Source organism: Lactuca virosa, chromosome 6 (assembly GCF_052849685.1).
Source record: "Lactuca virosa cultivar CGN04683 chromosome 6, Lactuca_virosa_CGN04683_v6, whole genome shotgun sequence".
Lineage (NCBI taxonomy): Eukaryota > Viridiplantae > Streptophyta > Magnoliopsida > Asterales > Asteraceae > Lactuca > Lactuca virosa.
The window spans coordinates 230,312,118-230,334,951 of record NC_136431.1 but is presented as its reverse complement, the minus strand read 5'-3'; the positions used below and the strand labels follow the sequence as shown (position 1 = coordinate 230,334,951).

At 36.9% G+C, this 22,834-nt stretch overlaps 1 protein-coding gene across 1 annotated transcript; it reads right to left on the bottom strand.

The window, feature by feature from the left end:
* Positions 1-269: 269 nt before the first annotated feature.
* On the bottom strand, positions 270-4,587 carry FBP (Inositol monophosphatase family protein). Its single transcript, XM_079054861.1, has 12 exons — positions 4,138-4,587; positions 3,798-3,849; positions 3,626-3,696; positions 3,491-3,552; positions 3,306-3,372; positions 3,077-3,190; positions 2,862-2,948; positions 2,293-2,363; positions 2,158-2,223; positions 1,772-1,858; positions 1,602-1,677; positions 270-525 (listed from the first exon to the last, which is right to left on the bottom strand). The coding sequence occupies exons 1-12, from the start codon at positions 4,294-4,296 to the stop codon at positions 412-414; spliced, it is 1,026 nt and encodes a 341-aa protein (XP_078910987.1). The 5' UTR covers positions 4,297-4,587; the 3' UTR covers positions 270-411.
* Positions 4,588-22,834: the final 18,247 nt, after the last annotated feature.

Sequence of the window (22,834 nt, the reverse complement as noted above, 5' to 3'; positions counted from 1 at the left end):
AATAGATCTTCCATTCTTCCCACACATTATTTTTTCGCATAAAAAGTGTCATTTGATAAAAACACTCAGAAAATTTAGTTATATTGATATATGGTTCTCAAAACTCAAAAGTTCTTCATAATTGACATGCTATAACATGACTTTTATATATATATATATATATATATATATATATATATATATATATATATATATATATATATATATATATATATATATATATATATATATATATATATATTGCCAATTTGCCATCACGCTGCCTCATGTTATTTAGAAGATTGTCTAAACTGTAATACATATAAAGGCAATTACATAAAAGGTAGCTTTTTTTTTAATTATTACAAATAAGAAGAAAAGTAGCATGATTTTATAAACAAAAGAACAACATGGATAAGATAATTAATTAGTTTAATTTGCCTTTTCTTCAGCTGCATACAATGCCTTGATTTCTTCCACGTCATCATAGCTTCCCAAGAATATCGGAGACCTTTCATGTATCTTCTTTGGTACCAAGTCAAGTGCCTGACAAATCATTATATTAGGAAAAAAAAAATATCCCTTTTTGTAAGACTTTTCACCAAAAAAAAAAACTATTTTTTTTGAGTTTTTCCACAAATAAAAACCAATTTTGAAGACCCACGTGAAATTATCATTAGTTAAGAAATTTGCTTTTTATATGGTTTCCATATAAAAAAACTAGAACGGAATTATATAATTCAAAATTTCTCGTTCATATAATTCGAAATTGTTCATATGATTACGAAAACCTTTATTTATATCAATTTTTAAGAAGTTTTGTTGTGGGGATTTCAAAAACCATACTCACAGCAAAAAAGATAATGATTTTCAACAAAAAAAAAATATAGTGTAAAATTGAGAAAAAAAAATCTAAAAGAAATGCCTTAAATATGGGGGAAGAATTTCGCATAAATATTGATTTCGCAGTGTTCTAGGCGTAATTGATGGTTATTCTGTCCAAAATGGGAATTTTTTGTGTTATTTAGTGAAAAGTCTTCCACAAATATGGTTATATTTGTTTTTTTCTTATTTGAATAATATCTAATATGCTATTTATTATATTAATTATTAATATAACTAGAAAGGTTACCTCCGCTACGCGGAGGCCAGAAGCTTTCAATGTTATTTCTGAATTGATAAATATGACAGACATAGAAAGTGCAAGGATGAAAAGTCCGGGCTTTGCCCCGGACAAAAAATGTAAAAGTTTTGACTGCAAGGACCAAAAGTGTGAAAATGGCTAAAGAATTAAAGGGGTAGGAATTAACAACTTTTTAGAAAAGGGATCAAAGTTGTCAAACCGTTAAAGTTTTGTGGCCAAACTTTAAATATTAAAAGGTTCCAAAAAAGTGTAAAAATATTGATTGCAAGGACCAAAAATGTCAAAATGGGTAAAGAAAATGGGAAGTTGAATGGAACACAAACAAAAGGACATGAATAAATTAATTAAAGAAGTACAGGGACCGGATATGTAAATCAAGGGGCCAAAGCTGGACAAAGTATGCCAACTTTACTATTCCTTTCTTCCACAACTTTAATATATATATAATAATGTTTAAAGGTGCAATTAAATTAATTACCCGCTCCTTTCCGGTAAATGACTGTCCACCTGCTTGTTCCATCAAGAACGACATTGGGAACACTTCATAGAGAACCCTGTTTTTTCAAACATTGAAAACAAAATAATTTATTGTGAAGTAATTTTAAAAAAAAAGTAAAATAAAATAAAATAATCATTAAAATGTTTGACCTTAATTTCCCATTAGGGCTCTTCTTATCAGCAGGGTACAAAAAGACACCCCCATAAAGTAAGGTCCGATGAACATCCGCAACCATACTGAATAAAAAATCAAGACATGTCAGCTTTATATTGTGTTTGACATATATAATAGTATGTGTAAAAAGACGAAAATGCCCTTCTTCTGAATAAAAAATCAAGACATGTCAGCTTTATATTGTGTTTGACATATATAATAGTATGTGTAAAAAGACGAAAATGCCCTTCTTAGGCTTAAAGCATTTAAATACCTTCCCATATATTTTAAAGATTTTTTGCATTGGGATGAGTGAAAAAATGGGACATTGATTTTTTTTTTATCTATTTAAAAGACGAAAATGCCCTCGTTATGTGAATACCTTCCGATATATCTTAAGGATTTTGCGGATGAACCATCTGTGGGGTACTTGCATTTTTCCACAAATCTGAAACTCAAAAAATGTTTAAAAAAAATGTGATAAAAATAAAAATGGGGTAGAAAATAATATTTTTACTTCGCAGTGGGACCATCCCAGTTCTTGGCATTTCCTTCATTGACCGAATAAATCTTTCCTTTCTTTGGAATCTGTGCACAAAGGAATTTGACACAAAAAGAATTACAAAAAACCGATTATTGAGATAAATGTAAAATTACCAAACTACCCCTAATTGTATTCAACTAATTATGAGATTATCTGATTTTGCTTCTTGAAGTAATTGAAAAATGTCATTTCCTTCCAGCCCATTAGGCAATTACTCTGGATTGGACTGGACAAAATTTCTAGGGCTGTATTTGATAAGGTTGAGAATGACATTTATGTCTTTTGCATACACAAAAAATTTTTGGCACAAAAAGTTATAGTTTTTGTCTTATTGACATCAGTTTCAATCCAAAGCACATTCTTATCCCACTTTTTGGGGACAAAAAGTTGCAGTTTTTGTCTCATTGACATCAGTCTCAATCCAATAATACAACATGTTCTGTTGTGGGCTTATAGAAAAATGATAATTTAAAAGAATATTCACATAGGTTATACAAAATCATGATTTATAAAAACAAGAAAGGTCATATAAAAAAGCTTACCTTAATGTCTGCATGGGTGAGTATAAACTCCCCTAGAGATGGATCAAGAGTAAATCCATTGACACCTGATCCAGTGCTTAACACAAGCTGAAAATGCATGTATATATTTAGACAACAAAATATTTGTTGAATTTGAAAAAATAAAAAGTCAACATGAATTAGACCAAGTTTATTCCACAAAAATAATAATTTTGGTTTTAATTTATTACTCTCACCGTGCAAGAGCTACCATACATGCAGTATCCAGCAGCTACCATATTCTTTCCAGGCTGCAATACATCTTCTAAAGTTGCCTCATCACCATCTTTTATCATGTAAATCCCAAAAATCTAGAAAGGAATTTAACTTATCATGCTGCAAAATCAAGCTATCTTGAAGAAATTTCAATACATATGTAAAGCAAATTCAAAAAAAACTATAAGTAGTTTTGATGATGTAGCTTACAGTTCCTATGGAAACACCACAGTCAATGTTGGAAGATCCATCCAGGGGATCGAAAACAACACAATACCTGAATCACTTGCATATAATTTCTTGAATTATATAAACTTATAGAGTAACAAATGAGATTATGATTGAAAGATTAAAAGATTAAGAGAATTTGAATTTGGATTTGAGTTTGTCCTCACCTTCCCCGTTTAGATGGTTCCACAATTATTGCATCTTCATCTTCTTCAGAAACAAGTATGCACTGAAGAAGAGTGATTCCATTAGGTTAAATAGTAACACGACAGATTTGAATTTGAATGTTTACAAATACTCACTGTTCTACCACTGCTGACCAAAGCTTTCACAAAAACTTCATTTGACAGAACATCCAGTTTCTTCTGCTCTTCTCCCTGAAATTAATCAAAACAAACAGATAAAGTTGTAGAACACAAGCAAAGAAGTTTGCATCTGTTAATGGTGAAAGATGAGGTGTGTTCTTCTGTTAACTTGCCTGTACATTCGTCTCCCCAGCAAGTCCAATGAGTTTTGCCAAACCTGCCTGCATATCCAAATTTTATACCATAAGAACAGTTTGCTTAACTTGTTTTAACGGCATTTGTTTAGCAGTTACTGTTAATTTCTGACAAAATTAGCAGATAAATTTTGGAATCCCCAAACTTATTGTTTCATCATAGCAAGTTTAACTAGGGTTTATTCACTAATCATCAGAAGAATACATAATCATAGTCAATTAATCATATAATTTTGCGATACGAAGAGAAATATGATGATCAGAAGAAGGTCAACTGCTTGTAAAAACTGATTAAACAGGGGAAAATAAGATGACCTTGTTAACAGCGGAGCAGACAAACTTGCAACCTAGAACAATGTGACTGAGCAGGATACTGAAATCACCGCGTGATTCCGGATGCTTCGACTGTTCATTCAGCACAAACCGAGTTATGGTCATCAAATCCGTCCGGAAGGCATCGGCGGCATGATCCATCTTTCTCCGGCGATAGAGTTGATCTCTGAGAACTCTATGTACTTTTTTTCTTCAATCTGTATCGAAATCAGACAAGATTGAATTTCATCGGTTGACAAAATCACGCAATTCAAGGAGAGAGTGGAAGATAATAGCGTTCTTATATGTGCACGGGAATCGAAGATGAGGTTATCTGAGGCCAGTGGAAGTTCAGATGACACGTGGCGGAGAACGGCGTGACGGTGACGCTAGCGGTTGTCAGGAGGATAACTGTAAAGAGGGCTGGTGGTTGCTTCTTCTTCGGCTATGGAAGGTAGCGGGAGTTCCAGACAAATACTATATTTGGACTTTTTGGCAAGTACAATCATACTATTTTCATTATGGTCCTTTCAACATTTTCATTTTAGTCCTTTTACTTTACAAATATTACACCATAGTTCTTGAAAACATTCCATATATAGTATAACTACATAATTCCATCGTAATCGAAACTACATAATTCCATCGTAATCGTTTGAAAAAGAAACTCAAAAGATTAAAGAAAACAAAATGTCATTATTGCAAATATGCTCAAAATGATTAAGCTGATGTATATTAATTGCATATACCTAACATGTCAAGTTCAGGTATACATCTACAATTTGATATTTATTGATCGACAGAAATTGCACAGTTCAACGACATCCATAGGGACCTCCTCTATGATGATCCTGGCAACCAATCACCCGAGCATAGCCTCGTTTAATTTACCATATACTTCGGGTTTGAGAAGGAGTGAGCAAACAACGATCTGGAGACGACACCCATGGAAACTTATAAGAGTCATAAGAAATTCGACATTTGAGGGTGTTATTAAGCTACAATGACAATGGAAGAGGATAAGAAAAGCACGGAACCTTGGATTCTAGGATAGAAACGAGAATGTTCTATACTTATGCTCGAAAGAAAGTATGATTATTCAAAATTTTGGGTTGGCGTTGAAAGAGGAGTGTTAGATGCCCTCTCTGACCGCAAGTGTTGAACATAAAGAAAAATATAGTCTTCTGTTTTTGGTGTCGGATGTAGCATCTCGGGTTGGGGCGGCCGCAACTCCATCAACCGTGTCATTTACGCCTAGTTTCCAAGTTTTAGCAAAGAAAAAAAAAGTTAAGGAGAGAAAATAAGAGAAGGGAAAAGAAAATAAATTGGTCTTTTTGTATTTCCAAATTAGAGAGAAGTGAAAAGAAAATTAAAAATTTTGTTTTTCCTCTCCAAATCCTTCCGAATCGGAAGGAAACTTAGGAGGAAAAGTGTTCCCATTTCCTTCCACTATTTTCCTTTTAATGAAACTCGAGAATATCATTTTTTTTTTAACTTTATTCTCATTTTTATCAATTTCTTTTCTTTTCTTTCGTTAAGTTGAACTCGAGAACAAAGGGTGTTAAGATTATTTATCCGAAGGTTACGAAAGTTTGCATCTTTAAGGGATGCAATGGGATTTGAAGTTTGGGTTGTCCTAGATGGCATCATGGACCATTGCAGGACAACATAAAATACATTTATGCATTTTATCTGACTCTTTCGACTATCTTATTTGAATTGGAAATTTTTTATTTGTACCAACTCTGGTTGGACGTTCAAAATATCAAAATAAAAATATCACAAAAAGATCGCATTATATTAAGATGATGAAATAGTCCATATTTAATCCAAGATTGCTAAATTAACATAAAATCCATCACCTTAAAGGCTTAAACCAATCATTGATGTGGAATAACTTATTTGTTAGAACGTCGGATATAATATTAAGAAAAACAACTTTAGCAAGGCGCTAAAAGAACAATTACAAAAATCACTGTATCATAATTTATCATAGGACTAGACCAATCTAACGAAATTATCTCAGATCTGTAGACCACATACTTGGAACTCAAATGATAATAACTATGCATTTAGTTTTAAGAAAAATTCTAAATTTTACCCGTTTTTAAAGCTGATGACAGGGCCGGTCCTAAGGAATTAAATATTCTCAAAGGTCCATGACGAATCAAAAAAGATGGTCGTGTGCAGTGCAGCTGTCCACTTTGCCCCCCCCCCCCCCCTCAACGCCCACATGCTTGATGATTTTGCATATTGTTGATTTCAGTTTTGGTTACCGAGAAAATTTCATAAGGTTGAATTTAGGCGGTCTCAAATTAGTAAAACACATTTTATAATTTGAGAAATCAAATACCCATTTTTTCTACTATCTAGTTTCATATTTAATAGATCAACACAAATGTTACAATCAAGAGATGAGATTAAGAAAAAAAATTATGTGACCCTTGCTTTCACATTTTAACTCAGGTTTATCGTAAATGTTTAGTTATTAATATTTTTAATCTAGATAATACAAAGAGGGATATCATTGAATTATATTTAAGAGATATTAAGGAACCAAGTTTATTTGAGAAAGATTTAGTTAGAAGACTATACGATACACGTCTAAAAGGTGAAGCGTTAAATTCCAATCCGGGTGTATTTGGTTCCGACAAGTTCTGACTGGATGTGAACGGTCACAACGAGTTAGAGGCATTGTTGAACGGTTGCGACTGCGACTGGATGCGAATGATCGTAAGTCGTCACAGTCGCAAGGGATTGGTCCGGTTGGTTGCGAATATCGGAAGGCGTGGCGATGCGAATCTCGGAGCGTATTGTGATGCGATTCTCGGAATACTATCGGATGCGAACAACCTTGTCAGACAGAAAACTCTTATGCATCCGATTACGAACAAAGCACACTTACTGTTGGGTACGAAAGTCATTTGTTGGGATCGATAACACGTGTGGTTTGCATGATAACTTATGTGGGTTAAGGACGGGAGTTTCCATTTACTGGGTGCACCTTTTTCGCCGTCATTTTAGCTTCCAATAAACCTCTAGAAGCAGTTTATTCTAGTAGTCAGTTACTGTCAGTGGGTAGTTTATTTTCTTTGTAACCGTTGTTTGCGTCAGGCTATAAATAATCATTTTAGTTGTCTTTGTAATCAGCTATTTACATAATTTAATCCAATAACTTTTGTTCATCGAGTTGTTGTTGCACTCAAACTTTGTCAATTGAAGGAGGCTTTCCTGATTTTTTGACAGAATTCAAACCAATAGGTCTTGGTTTGTCTTCATCGATATTCAATCTATAGGTCTAGATTGTCTATCAATTTTATCCTTTAATTATTGTTTTCGCTGCAATCACAGAAAACCCAAAACAATCCCTTCGTACACACATCATAAGTGCTATCAAAGCTCAGTTCAGATGGATTGGGAAGACCCTGATTTTCTGTGTAACCTCCGTGAAGCGCTCAGAAACATTTCTAACAACCCAAATCGAAGGCTTCCCATGTGTGAATTGCACCAGGTAGAAGACATCAAGATTACTGAATTGCCTGAGTTCGTGGGTGGAACCGATCCAGAGAGATATTTGGATTGGGAAAGGAAAATCAACAGAATGTTCGAATTCAAGGAGTTATATGATGAGAAGTGTTGCAAATATGCAATTCTGAAGTTGAGTGGTAGAGCTTCACCCTGGTTTGAAGGACTGAAGGCCAAGAAAACTTGTGAAGGAAAAGAGAAGATCTCTTTTTGGGAGTCCTTGAAGCGTAAACTACGGAAGAGGTATGTTCCACCTAACTATAGGATCATCACCTATATAAGGATTGATGAATTGAAGCAAGGAAAGATGAGCATGGGAGAATACATCGACAAGTTTGATAAATTGTCGTTGTTGGGCGATAGAGGAGATAGAAGAACAGAAGATGGCACGATTTCTATGTAGCCTAAATTACAACATCTCCAATACGGTAGAACTTTATCCTTACTCTGATTTTGAAACACTGTGTAGTCTTTATTTGAAGTTGGAAGTCCAAGCAAAGACAAGGTTTGGAGAGAACTCTAGTGGGGAATCTGCCAAACCCAAGCCTTGGGTTAAGTCCAAAACCAGCATGAAGACGATCGCAACAACTGCTCCCACTGTCGCAAGTGGTTCCACTGTGACCCCAAATGTGTCCAGTACAAACAAGGAAACCAATTTGTCTAAGGTTCGTTGTTTCAAATGTCAAGGGTTTGGCCATTATCAAAATGCTTGTCCAAACAGGAGGGTTATGACATTAAGGGAAGCTATTGACATCCGGGATTAGTTATTGGAGAAAGAAGAGAGTTTGGGGGATACGTTCGTGACTGGATAAGTTTGTGAAGGTGAGGAGGAAGAGGATACATATGAACCACCGACCTATGACACCGCTTTAGTGCTTCGCACCTTGCAAACCCAAGTCGTACAAGTTGATCCCGATCAACGCGAGCATATATTCCATACGAAGTGTCTTGTGGGAAATAAAGGGTGTAGTGTACTAATCGATGGGGGGGAAGTTGTACCAATGTGGCGTCTAGTGAAATGGTGTTGAAATTGGGTTTGTCAACAACAACCCATCCAAAACTGTATGCCTTGCATTGGCTTGATGAAGATAAGAAGGTGAAGGTGTTTAAACAAGTCAAGGTGTGATTGAAAATAGGATCCTATGAAGACGAAGTTCTTTGTGATGTAGTTCCAATGGATGCATGTCACATTCTGCTGGGACGAACATGGCAGTACGACAGGGATGTAACGCATTGGGGGAGAAGGAACGAGTACAAACTGAGACATAATTGGAAGAAGATCACGTTGAAACCGATGACTACGACTGAGGTGAGGTCCATACGAAACCAACAGGTGAAGAAGCCAAGTCTCATGATAATGGATATTGAGAAAGAAGTGGAACAGGTGTTGGACCAAAGGGAAATAGTATACATGCTTGTTGTGAAAGACGATGCGAAAGTGGAACAAGGTTAGCAACAGGAGGGTCCAATCGCAAATTTGCTTGGGGAATTCCGAGATGTGTTTCCAATTGAATTGCTACCAGGCTTACCTCCAATCTGTAGTATTGAACACCAGGTCGATCTTATCCCAGAAGCTGATGGGTTTTATGTACTCTAACATCCCTATGGTGCACATACAACCCTAATGCTTTGGATCTAAATTTTCTCTAATTATACATGCAACATTTTTTTTCCAAAGCATGAAGCCTAAACTAGCATACAAGTTGACTTATGAATCATAAAACTTAGTTAGAAGATTACCTCTTGTTGTAGCTTGTTTGTATTTGGCCTTTAAGAGCTTAGCACCCAAGCGTGATGCCTCAAATGTTTCACAACACACCAAGAACAAAGGAGGCTTGTAAGAGAGAAGCTAGGAAGCACAAAATCGGCTAGTACTCTTCTTTAGAATGCATGGGGCCGATTTTAGGGAGTTAGGGGTTACTTTTATAGCCTAGGGTTTCATCCATGCAAACCCTAATTCACCATGACTCTTCACATTTCATAGGCCTTTTTGGGCTAAACCTTCATGGACTCTCATAAGGTTTAGTCCAACCCTAATCAACATGGATCAATGCTCCAAACTATAAGTATTATTGATTTACTTAATCAGTCCCCGTAAATTTAATCAGTCTCTTTTGATCACTAAATTAATTCTAAATTAATTCTTGATCAATACTAATTAAATAATATGATTTCTCAATTAATATATTATACTTATAATATATTAATAAATCACAAATAACTTCTTTCTCAAATATCCATCCTATCATATTGTTCTAGTGAGTTGCAACCCAAATGGACCATCCTACTTTCGGGTCAAGTACATACCAATTATAGTTATGGGCTTAGAAACCTAATCCAACAGTCTCCCACTTAGATAAGTCTAATAACTATAATTGCAAATGCAATTTCAAAATCCGATTTAGCAATCGTAGCTCTCTAAAGCCGCTGTCGAATCCTGATGCACCATTTAGATAAGGGATCATATAATCCTCTGTTCTTCAAGATATCATGCAGACAAATACATGGAACATAATCATACTTATTGTCCAGCAGTTTGTTTCCCGATTTCTGATTTGTTTATAGAACTTAATTGAACACATCAATTAAGTCCTGACCGGGCCCGACACATAAGTCAAAACAAAATCATTGAGGGGCCTAAGATATCGCTTTTATTTCTCTTAGGATAAAAGGAACAGATAAACTTTGACTTATATGCTTGTACTAATTACTTGTTAAATCATACACAATAGCACGTTTTATAACATCAAGTTACTGATGCGGTTTCGCATTATTAGTGTACAACCAACTCATAATCAACAACTAATATATCTTGGTTTGAAGATTATACGATATTATCGTCTCACAATCACTCGTGATAAATTCCATGAAGTGATAAGTGATTCATGTGAGCGTGGGTTTAATCCAATACTCAAATCTTATTTCAGGAGCACTCATGAATGTTGTAGCAAACTCTTGCTATGTCTAAACACCTTAGACAATCTACAAGCCAATTCATGACAGTCTAATCTCATAGCCTACTTCCAAAGTATGACAGACTGTGGATGGTTTGAATAATCTTATTATTCTGGAAGTCAAAACATGCAAATTGAAACAATAGTAAACAATTGACACAAGATAGTAACTTTACTCATAAATAAAACTCCTTTTATTCAATCAGCAAATGTCAATTACATTTTATCTATTACAAGTTTCTAAACAACTATCTAATCACTAAAACTAATATCGTCTTGCAGCCCAATACTCCTTGCATGCTGCAAGTGCTTATCCCTACTCAGTCCCTTTGTAAGGGGATCTGATGGGTTCTCCTCTGGCAATATCCTCTTTACCACGAGTAGTCCTTTTTCTACTTGATGTCGTATAAAGTGATATTTCCTGTCAATGTGCCTGGATCTGCCATGATCCCTCGGTTCCTTGGTTAAGGCAACTGCACTCTCGTTGTCATAGAAAATATCCATAGGCTCCTTTACAGTTGGTACAACTCCAAGGTCTCCAATGAAGTTCTTTAGCCATATGGCCTCCTTCGCTGCTTCGCTTGCTGCTATGTACTCTGATTCACACGTTGAATCAGCTATGGTTTCCTGTTTGGAACTTTTCCATGTTACTGCTCCTCCATTCAGGGTAAATACCCATCCCGATTCCCGACTGAGAGCGGAAATTATCTATGTCGGTCTGAAAGATGGTGTTACTATACCCTGTCACTCTCAATTCATCACTCCCACCGAGGGTAAGGACCTAGTCCTTAGTCCTTTGCAGGTACTTAATAATGTTCTTTTACCGCAGTCCAGTGAGCTCTACCAGGATTCCCTTGATATCTGCTGACCATGCTCAAAGCAAAGGCCACATCAGGGCGAGTACATGTCATAGCATACATGATCGACCCAACTGTCGAAGCATATGGTACTTGACTCATATCTGCTATCTTTTCGTCTGTACTCAGACTCTGAGCCTTGCTCAGTTTGGTATTGATTTGGATAGGTAAGTCACCTTTCTTGGAATCCTCCATGTTGAAACGTTTCAACACCTTGTCCGAGTATATGCTTTGACTAAGTCCTATTAGTCTTTTACTTATGTTCTCAATATCCTTATCCCTAGAATATAGACAGCTTCTCCGAGGTCCTTCATAGCGAAGCACTTCCCAAGCCAGGACTTAACCTCCTGCAAGGTTGGAATGTCGTTTCCTATGAGCAGTATGTCGTTCACATACAGTACGAGAAAGCTAACAATACTCCCACTAGCTTTGACATATACATAGGACTCATCCTCGCTTCTCGAAAATCCAAACTCCTTGAATTTCTCATTGAAACAAAGATTCCATCTGCGAGATGCTTGTTTCAATCCATAAATGGATTTCTCAAGCTTACACACTCTATTAGGGTACTTTGCATTGACAAAACCCTCTGGCTGACTCATGTAAACATCTTCAGCCAACTTCCCATTAAGGAAAACGGTTTTGACATCCATTTGCCATATTTCATAATCATGAAATGCAGCTATGGCAAGCATAACCCTTATAGATTTAATCTTTGCTACTGGTGAGAAGTTCTCATCATAGTCAACTCCATGAGTTTGAGTAAAGCCCTTCGCAACCAATCATGCTTTATATTTGTGTACTTTCCCATCCATTTCGGTCTTCTTCTTGAAGATCCATTTGCACCCAACTGTCTTACGACATGGTACATTGTCAACCAAGTTCCAAACTTGATTGTCATACATCGACGGGATCTCGCTGTCCATAGCCTCCTTCCATTTTGCAGACTCGGGGCCTGCCATGGCTTCCTTGTAGTTGTTAGGTTCATCCAAGTTTAACAGTGTACTATCACTGATAAATGTGTCAGCTTCAATAGTAATATGGAAACCATAAAACTCATGTGCCATTCTAACTCTACTGGAACGCCTCAGAGGCAAGGACTCGTCAATCGGTTCAACAGGAGTTTCCTCCTCGGGTTGAGCGCTAGTGTTTGAGGTTCCTTCATCACTTAACTCTTGAAGCTTTTCAAGGTCAATTTGCCTCCCACTGTCCTCTTGGCATATGAGTTCTCTTTCACGGAAAACCCCTCTCCTCGCAACGAAGACAACATTGTCACTCGGTCTATAGAAGAGATATCCAAAGGACTTCTGTGGATAGCCGATGAAAATACAATGCTCACTACGAGGTTCGAGCTTGTCGTGAGTCTCTCGTTTGACGAAAGCCTCGCAACCCCAAACCTTGATATGTGCTAACGAGGGAACCTTTCCTGTCCACATTTCGTGAGGTGTTTTGGCAACCTTTTTAGTTGGGACTAGATTAAGGATATGGGCGGCAGACTCTAAGGCATACCCCCAGAATGAGATAGGTAACGAAGCTCGACTCATCATGGAACGAACCATGTCTATCAAGGTTTAATTGCACCTCTCACCTACACCATTAAGCTGTGGTGTCCTAGGTGGCGTCAATTGTGAAACAATTCCACATTCCTTAAGATAGTCGTGGAACTCGATACTAAGATACTCACCACCTCGATCGGATCAGAGCATCTTTATCTTCCTGCCCAATTGATTCTCCACTTCTTGTTTAAACTCTTTGAACTTTTCAAAGGTTTCTAACTTATGCTTGATTAAGTAGATATAGCCATATTTGCTGTAATCATCAGTAAAAGTCACATAGAAGCGGTTAGCATCCCTTGTGGCGGATCTGAAGGGTCCACACACATCGGTGTGTATGAGATCCAAAAAACCCTCGCCCCTTGCATACGAACCAGTGAAGGGTGACTTGGTCATCTTTCCAAGTAAACAACATTCACATGTGTCATCCGACTTTAAGTCAAATGACTCTAGCACTCCATCCTTTTGGAGTTGGGCTATGCGCTTCTTGTTGACATGTCCAAGACGACAATGCCATAAGCATGCTTTATCCAAACCATTGGACGAATTGATATGCAACACATTATTTCCTAAGTTATCTACAACCATCACAATTTCATATATACCATTACAAGGCAATGCTTCAAAATAAAATTTACCATTATAATAAGCATTAATACTACCAATATCATTATTAAATGAAAAAGTAAAACCTTGTTCATACAAACCATGAAAAGAAATAATATTTCTCGCCATATCAGACGAGTAGCAACAATTATTTAACTCTAAATTTAACTCACTACTAAGTAATAAAAAATAAACTCCAATCTTGGTGACATGCGACACTTTCCTATTCCCCATGATCAAGTTCATCTTCCCGTGATCCACATCCCTACTTCCTTTTAGACTCTGCAAATAAGAACAAATGTGAAAACCACATCCTGTATCACGGACCCAAGAATTAGCATGTGATGAGTTATTACACAGAATAGTGTAAATACCTGCGAAGGTGGGTTTGATCTTCCTATCCTTTATGTCCTGCAAGTATTTGGGACAGCTTCGTTTCCAGTTCCCTTTTTCATGACAATGGAAGTACTCTGCTTCCTTTGGATTGGAAGAGGGTTTAGCATAACCAACTTTGGTCCCAGTAGAAGAGGATCCATCATGGGACTTTCCCTTGTGTCTCTTAGAAGGAGCCTTCCTCTTCTTTCCCTTCCCATGTACAATTCCCAAGACAGGGGAAGCAGTAGTAGGAGTAGGTACAACAGACTTGCCTTTCAAAATACTTTCAGCAGTTCTCAGAAGTCCTTGAAGCTTGTTTAGAGTGACCTCCTCCTTTTTCATATGATAAGTCATACGAAACTGATCATAACAAGGAGACAAAGAGTGTAAGATAATGTCAATGACCAACTCTTCATCGAAGTTGACATTCAATTTCAGCAAGCGGTCCACAAACCTTTGCATCTTTTGCAAGTGGGCAGTGATGGACTCTCCATCCTTCAGTTTTGTTGTGATGGTACCTTTCCATCAAGTCTTGGTGCATCTCATAGGGCCAAAAGTCCTCATAGGACTTTTGAAGCACAACAGTCATGGTAGCAATCATGATACACAACATGTTTGTTGCGTCTCTCTCATGAGCCTTATAGTCAGCAATCTGTTCAGGAGTGGTCGTGTTTTCATCAATCTTCTTTAGCTCTTGATCGAGGACATATTCCTTTTCCTCGTATCGAATGGCCATGCTAAGAAATAAAGAATAAACTCCAATCTTGGTGACATGCGACTTTTTCCTATTCCCCATGATCAAGTTCATCTTCCCGTGCTCCACATCCCTACTTCCTTTTAGACCCTGCAAATCAGAACAAATGTGAAAACCACATCCTGTATCAAGGACCCAAGAATTAGCATGTGATGAGTTATTAGACAGAATAGTATAAATACCTGCAAAGGTGGGCTTGATCTTCCTATCCTTTATGTCCTGCAAGTATTTGGGGCAGCTTCGTTTCCAGTTCCCTTTTTCATGACAATGGAAGCACTCTGCTTCTTTTGGGTTGGGAGAGGGTTTAGCAGAACCAACTTTGGTTCCACTAGAAGAGGATCCATCATGGGACTTTCCCTTGTGGCTCTTAGAAGGAGCCTTCCTCTTCTTTCGCTTCCCATGTCCAATTGCCAAGACAGGGGCAACAACAGTAGGAGTAGGTACAACAGATTTTCCTTTCAAACTGCTTTCAGCAGTTCTCAAAAGACCTTGAAGCTTGCTTAGAGTGACCTCCTCCTTGTTCATATGATAAGTCATACGAAACTGATCATAACACGAAGGCAAAGAGTGTAGAATAATGTTAATGGCCAACTCTTCATCGAAGTTGACATTCAGCTTCAGTAAGCGGTCCACAAACCTTTGCATCTTTTGAAAGTGGGCCGTGATAGACTCTCCATCCTTCATTTTGGTAGTAATCATGGAGGCAATGATTTCATACCTTTCCTGCCGAGCACTTTGATGGTACCTCTCCATCAAATTTTGGGGCATTTCATAAGGCCAAAAGTCCTCATAAGACTTTTGAAGCTCAGCAGTCATGGTAGCAATCATAATACACGACACCTTTTTTGCGTCCCTCTCATGAGTCTTATACTCAACAATCTGTTCGGGGGTAGCAGTGTTTTCATCAATCTCCTTTAACTCTTTATCGAGAACATATTCTTTGTCCTTGTACCGAATGGCCATTCGAATGTTTCGAATCCAGTCATTGAAGTTCTATCCATCAAAGATGACCCTCCCACATAGGTTCATGAGGGAGAAAGAGCCGAAAGAGTTTGGGTTCGATGCGGTGTTTGAAGTAGACATCTGAAAAGAAAGACAAAGTTTAGATTAGATGAAGATCCTTAATATAACACCCAAATGAAATATTAAGGCTAGGACCCAACACAATATTTCACAATTCGGAAGAGGGATGTCATAATCCAATTGCAAAATATTTGAAGGTAGGTAAATGACGATTTACCAATTTCCACCATGAAAAATGAAATTGATTATTAAGTTTTAAATGAATTGAAATTCCTAGATTCTTTTGAGATTCATTTAACTTTTCAATGGCATGTTTAAATCTCGATTATGCCCTTCAAGTTTGTGACTGGGATACTGAGGATCACAAACAAGGTGTGAATAACCATGCAAATGTGCTTGGTACTCTTGATGTTACATATCACCTAATCAATGTGTCGGTTAACCACACACGCTCCATTGATCTATGATTAACATCAAGCTACCCTTTGCCACCCTTGTTAGTCCCAAATTAGTGTGTCGGTTAACCACACACGCTCCACTAACGACTTAGCAAGGTGCAACGTGCAATTTCATGGAATAGCACCATTTTCACATTTTTTCTAAAGTAACTAAGATTTGGAATTTATAAAAGTTTAGTTACTTTATAATATCATTATACTTATTAATGAGGATTAATGTCCTATCCTACCCGTTCGGCTAACGACCCTCCACTAGTCAAGGGTGTGGTGGGTAAGAGTGGATACCCAATGGCGGTTATATTATAGGCTGCTTCTTTAAACACCCCTTATAGACCAGCTTCGTGAATGAGGCCTACTAACGGTAAGACTGACTTGTCTTATACATATATATAAGTATTAAAATTTAATATTATAATAGTATAGGGTTGAATTTTAAACTTTTAAAATTCTAGGGTTTGGAATTAAAGTTTCATAAATGAGACTTTTCAAATCCCAAAACTTGAGGGAATTTTTTGAAACTCTTCAAAAACTCTTGAGTTTTAGAATTTATGTTACATAAAAGAGACTTTCCAAGTTCTATAACTTGAGGACAAGTTATGAAACTCTTCAAGACTTTTGGAATTCTATAACTTAAAGATTTAATGTTTCATGAATGAGACTCTTCATATTTCATAACTTGAGGACAAGTTATGAAACTCTTCAATAAACATTTAGATCAAATTTAAACTAATACAATTATCAAATAATATATCATTTACCAATTTGACCTAATTTAGTTCATGCAGCATGACAATTTCTAATTCTACAAATAATTAGTTTTTCCACAAAATCAAGTAATTATCTTAAAATTGTCAATCATCATGTTATTGGATGGGGATAATCATTACCATATTAGTAAAATCAAATTTTATGAACCAAAACAATTTGTGGTAATGATCTTAATCCAAAACATGCCAAAAACTCGAAAATTCTGCCAACAGATGAGCCAACTCGTCGAGCCAGGCAATAGACTCGTCGAGTTCATGGCCAAATTCATCCAACTCGTCGAGTCCCTCTTAGGACTCGTCGAGTCCATCAGGCAGTGGCCAGAAATGTCATTTTTTCAATTCAAACAATTGTATCAATATAATAGAAAACACCCATGGCTCTAATACCACTGATGGGTTTTATGTACTCTAACATCCCTATGGTGCACATACAACCCTAATGCTTTGGATCTAAATTTTCTCTAATTATACATGCAACATTGTTTTTCCAAAGCATGAAGCCTAAACTAGCATACAACTTGACATAAGAATCATAAAACTTAGTTAGAAGATTACCTCTTGTTGTAGCTTGTTTGTATTTGGCCTTTAAGAGCTTAGCACCCAAGTGTGACGCCTCAAATGTTTCACAACACACCAAGAACAAAGGAGGCTTATGAGAGAGAAGCTAGGCAACACAAAATCGGCTAGTACTCTTCTTTAGAATGCATGAGGCCGATTTTAGGGAGTTAGGGGTTACTTTTATAGCCTAGGGTTTCATCCATGCAAACCCTAATTCACTATGACTCTTCACATTTCATAGGCCTTTTTGGGCTAAACCTTCATGGACTCTCATAAGGTTTACTCCAACCCTAATCAACATGGATCAATTGTCCAAACTATAAGTATTACTGATTTACTTAATCGGTCCCCGTAAATTTAATCAGTCTCTTTCGATCACTAAATTACATCCAAATTAATTCTTGATCAATACTAATTAAATAATATGCTTTATCAATTAATATATTATACTTATAATATATTACTAAATCACAAATAACTTCTTTCTCAAATATTCATCCTATCAAATTGTTCCAGTGAATTACAACCCAAATGGACCATGCTACTTTCGGGTCAAGTACATACCAATTATAGTTATGGGCTTAGACACCTAATCCAACAGAAGCGTCTTTGCCTAACAAGGTTTCTTACCGGTGCAATCTGGAGGAAACCAAGTAGTTGCAAAGGCAGGTCGAAGAACTTATGAGCAAAGGCTATGTTCGTGAAAGCCTAAGTCTTTGTGTTGTGTCCGTTTTGATGGTACCTAAGAAGGATGAGACGTGACAAATGTGTATTGATAGTAGATTTGTGAACAACATTACCATTAAATACCGATTTCCTATCCCAAGGCTGGATGATATGCTGGATGAACTTCATTGATCGATAGTGTTCTCAAAATTGATTTGTGAAATGGCTATCATCAAATCAGAATACGAGAAGGTGATGAATGGAATACAACTGATGTGTGTAAAACTAACTAGTTTTATCCTACTTTTTTAATTATGAATTTGACACACAAAAGGCAGTGGACCTGTCAATTGGTGGTATAATTTAGCTAGTGGGGTATCGAACTCAGGGAACGGAAATTAATCTAACTACTAGAATTATCTAAAACAAATAGTAAAATAGAAGGGTTTTCTGTAGTTTTGCAAGACTAGAAACTTAACTAACACTTAACAAAAATGCAACTAAATTCAATAATAAAGAGGACTTCTGTTTAGGTTCGAATCATTTGATCATATGGTTGATTTTACGGTAAATATATCGGATTAACTTTTCATTGGCTACCGATTAGGATGATTAGGTTCACGTTCGCTATTGCTAATCCTTAGAAAACAGATTAATTCAAGCAGTGGCCAGTTGTCTATATTAATAAGTTCCCTAGTTAATTAATTCGGGTTAAGTAAGACTTGTAATGATTAATTAAATTAATAATTCACTTAACCTCTTGTTGATGGTTTATCACACAAGCTCACACATTAATTTACCTATTTTCTAATTAATCCTAGTTTCACATTCGCTATTCCTAGGCATATAACTATGTTGTCACATAAATCACATGAGGTAAGCAATTAAGAGATGTTCATGCAGCTTAACTACTTGTCAATTAACAGAAAATAGTTATGGTTAATGCATAAGGTTCTTTAACAAGCTTAACAAAACAATATAACCAAATTAAATTAATCCTAACCATAAAATCAATCCATATTCACAAAATCATCTACCCTAAACAGAAGACAAACGTTTTAGTTCATAATTGCAGTAACAATCAACTCAAAAACAAAATTCATAAGTTTAAACATGATTCAATCAAAGGTTAAGTAAGAATACACTTGAATTGCCTTTAATCTTCCCAAAATCGAATGCTTAGACTTGATCTTCGAGTTTCTAGGGTTCCGGCAGTGCCTTAATCGCAGCCTAGCCTTCAAGGGTATTTTCCAGAGCCCCTCAATTCGGGATTGTGACTTCTATTTATAATTTTCGGAAAACAGGGTCTACTCGTCGAGTAGATAACCGACTCGCCAAGTCCCCCTTGTTGAATCCGTATACGATAAGGACTTTACGTATTGCTTCGCGAACCTTCGTGGGTACTCGTCGAGTAGACGTCCCTACTCGCCGAGTAGCTTCAGAATTTGACTCTTTTCTTCTCTCTTTAGTTCCCGAGCTTCCAATCGCCTCTCCTGCTTCATTTTTGCTTCCGAGCATATCTTTTGGACTGAAAATACAATTTAAACACTATTAAGTACCTTTTGTCCATAATTTGCAAATAATTGGCTAATAAATAATAAAAATCTATACTAAATATATAGCTAAATATGCACATATCAAAATACCCTACACTTGACTTTTGCTTGCCCCTAAGAAAAACAGAATTTTAGCACACTAATATCATATAAGACAATCCCAATTGAACCCAGCCATTATGCCAAGACCGCAACACATGCATTTGTGTCTAAAATTTTTCCTAAGGACCCCCCTCAATTCTAAATACTAACAATCCTCATAAACACTCGCCCACCTCTTTTGAACAATGCTCATTTTATGCATCCCTCCGAATCCATCCGCATAGAACCTCCTAACCTTAAGGTATTTTTGGTTGAGCAACCCAAGCATACATAAACTAGACAATTACAACTTTTTAATACCACTATAGAGCTTAATTGGAATTCTTCACTTCTTTGATATTTGATCTTTTTAATTTCTTGAATTCACCACCTTCTTTGATTTGATTTTTGGTATCTTCAACTTTTGAACTTTCGGAATTTTGATCTCTTGATCTTCACTTTGATTGCTCTAAAATTCTTACAACTTTTACTTGTAATTCTCTCTTTTTTTTAACATGTAACTCACTCTTTTTTCTTTCACTCAAATCCTACATGCTTAAGCAGGGGCGCTCAACTTCAACCTTTATTGATTAAAGATAAAAATTTTCCTGGATACATTTCTGGACACGATACTAAACATATCGCATCCCTCAAACTAAGCGAGGTTGTGTTTTTGTCCCATGATTTCACTAGAATAAAGGGGGCCACAAATGCACTAGAACGTATATTGGCTCAACTAAACATGTGGGTCTTCATGCAATCATCAAACATAACACTAGCATGGAATCCTAATTGTTTTTACCAAAATTTTTCTAAATTAATCCTAGTAATTTTTTTTTAATGCAAAAATTTCAAAATTATACCTAAATTAGGATTCTAATGTAACTAATATAATCAACCCCTACCCCACACTTAATTTGTGCAATGTCCCCATTGCATATTATGCATGATAAAAAAACAAAGTGAAAAGGGAATTGGAACAAACTCCCCTGGGATAGTAGTCGCGAGGTTGATATTTCTGCATGCAAAGCTCCATCTGCAATTGACTTTAAACATGGGAACAGCTCATCCATGTCTCGGGCGTCAAATCTCGTGTAGTTAAGCTCCAAAAATGTGGGAAAGGCTTACGGAAATCTTCAGGAATTAATTTTCAAGAGAATATCATCAAATCATCAACTTTAGAGGTGAAATGGAAGTCAGTTGTAGCGCAAAACTGGCAAAAGTTGTGAGATTGTATTGCGACTCGTCGAGTCCGAGATGTGCACTCGGCGAGTACATCGCTATATGGAAAATTTACCTTCTGCTTTGAGTCCGTTTTTGGTGTACTGAAGTAACATCAAAATGACACTTATGCTCATTTTTCTTCAATATTTAGACACTCTTTAACCATCTTCATAACCAGACTCGATACTTGAACTCAAAACTCTATTTCCTCTCTTGCCTAGACTCGAATCTTCCCACTACTCTTTGAATCTCTAGACCCTTTGCATGCATACACTTATCCAAATTCTGAAAAGAATCAGCAAACACAAGTAATAAAAAGGAAAAAACAAACAATAAACATCCTACTTAAAAGTTTGAACAAACCAAACAAATAAAAATTGTTTTAACACAACCCAACAAATAAAAAGGATAGATCTCAATCCTCATCTTCTTCCTCATTTCCTCCCGCTCCACTTGCACTAGCTTGATTTCTTCTTTGAGTTTCCCGCTCTTCCCAACTCGCAACATAGGGATATCCGGGCCCAGGTCTAGGCACAATGTTCATTTGTTCAAATAAATAAACAAATGATTCGTTGTGGTAGTTCATGCTTCGTCCAAGGTCGTCCTGGTACCTTCTCATTTCCATGTTGTACCACTCCATTGGTAACTCTTCTTCCACCGGAATGACCGGTGGGTCTTCACGGACGTGCTCCCTTCTTGGCCTTACCCTCCTTCCCGGTTCCTCGGGCATCAACACTTCATCCGCATTTGGGATTCCAAAATGTCCCCCACCATAATCCTCAACGATCCTTGCCCTCCTATATAATATGGTGCTAAAAGGAGGAGAATGGATCATTGTTAATGCTCTTGCTGCCCCTTGGTCCAAAATCCCATATGACCTAGCCAACTTCGTAACAAACATGCCCCCATTGATTTTGGAAGTGATCCGCTCCCTCTGCTAAATATTTTGCCAAGCAATATGGCAAATTGTAGAAAACATCGGGAGTGATAATGCTCCACATATAGAAAATATCAAGAGTGGGCACCTTATCATCATCCTTTCGCATATTGATAGTGCTTGCGATAAGACAATGTAGCAAGCGATGAATTGGGGAACATATACTCCCCTCTTGAGCAGACGATGGAATGTAAACCCGGTTGGCAATTGTGTTCCACCAAGTGGATGCAACCACCTCTTCGGGCAAGTCCTTGTGGCACTGCTCCAGGAATGCTTCAAAGTTTTCGGACATGATCACATTTTGATCATAAATTCCCAATCTTCATGCGAGTTCTGTGATGCTGCATTGGCGCAGCTCTCCTCCAAGACAGAAAGTGATGATGTCCGGATTATAATAATCATTTCCACCTCGGAAGGAGATGGTAGCAAAGAACTCCCAACATAGTTCCTGATAAACAGGTTCTTGAATCTGGAACAATTGACTTCAACCGTCACAAACTACTGTCATCCCATCATTTTGGAATGACTTGACCAAATAAGGAGTCAACTCTTCCTCCAATCCGTTTCGACCCATCCAATGCCATTCAATTGCGTTGGGGACATATATTTCCTTTCGTCTGAGTGTTTCCAGCTTGTTTTTCGCTCGAGTGAGTGAAGATGTGGAGGTTATTCGTGGAAAAGTTAACCATGGGAGGTCCCCATAGCCGCCTCCCCTTGAACTTTGTCCCCGCCTAGACATATTTCCTGCAAAACCAAACCAAGAAAACCACAAACAAAACACAGAGAAATTAAAAACATCAAAATTT

Bases quoted from the DNA above. Each gene is read 5' to 3' on its own strand.
- FBP (XM_079054861.1), bottom strand. From the start codon at position 4,296: ATGGATCATGCCGCCGATGCCTTCCGGACGGATTTGATGACCATAACT. The intron at 3,850-4,137 runs GTCATCTTATTT...TTGGATATGCAG, and splicing joins TCTGCTCCGCTGTTAACAAG to GCAGGTTTGGCAAAACTCAT. The intron at 3,191-3,305 runs GTAAGCTACATC...ATTCCTTTCTAG, and splicing joins GTGGTGTTTCCATAGGAACT to ATTTTTGGGATTTACATGAT.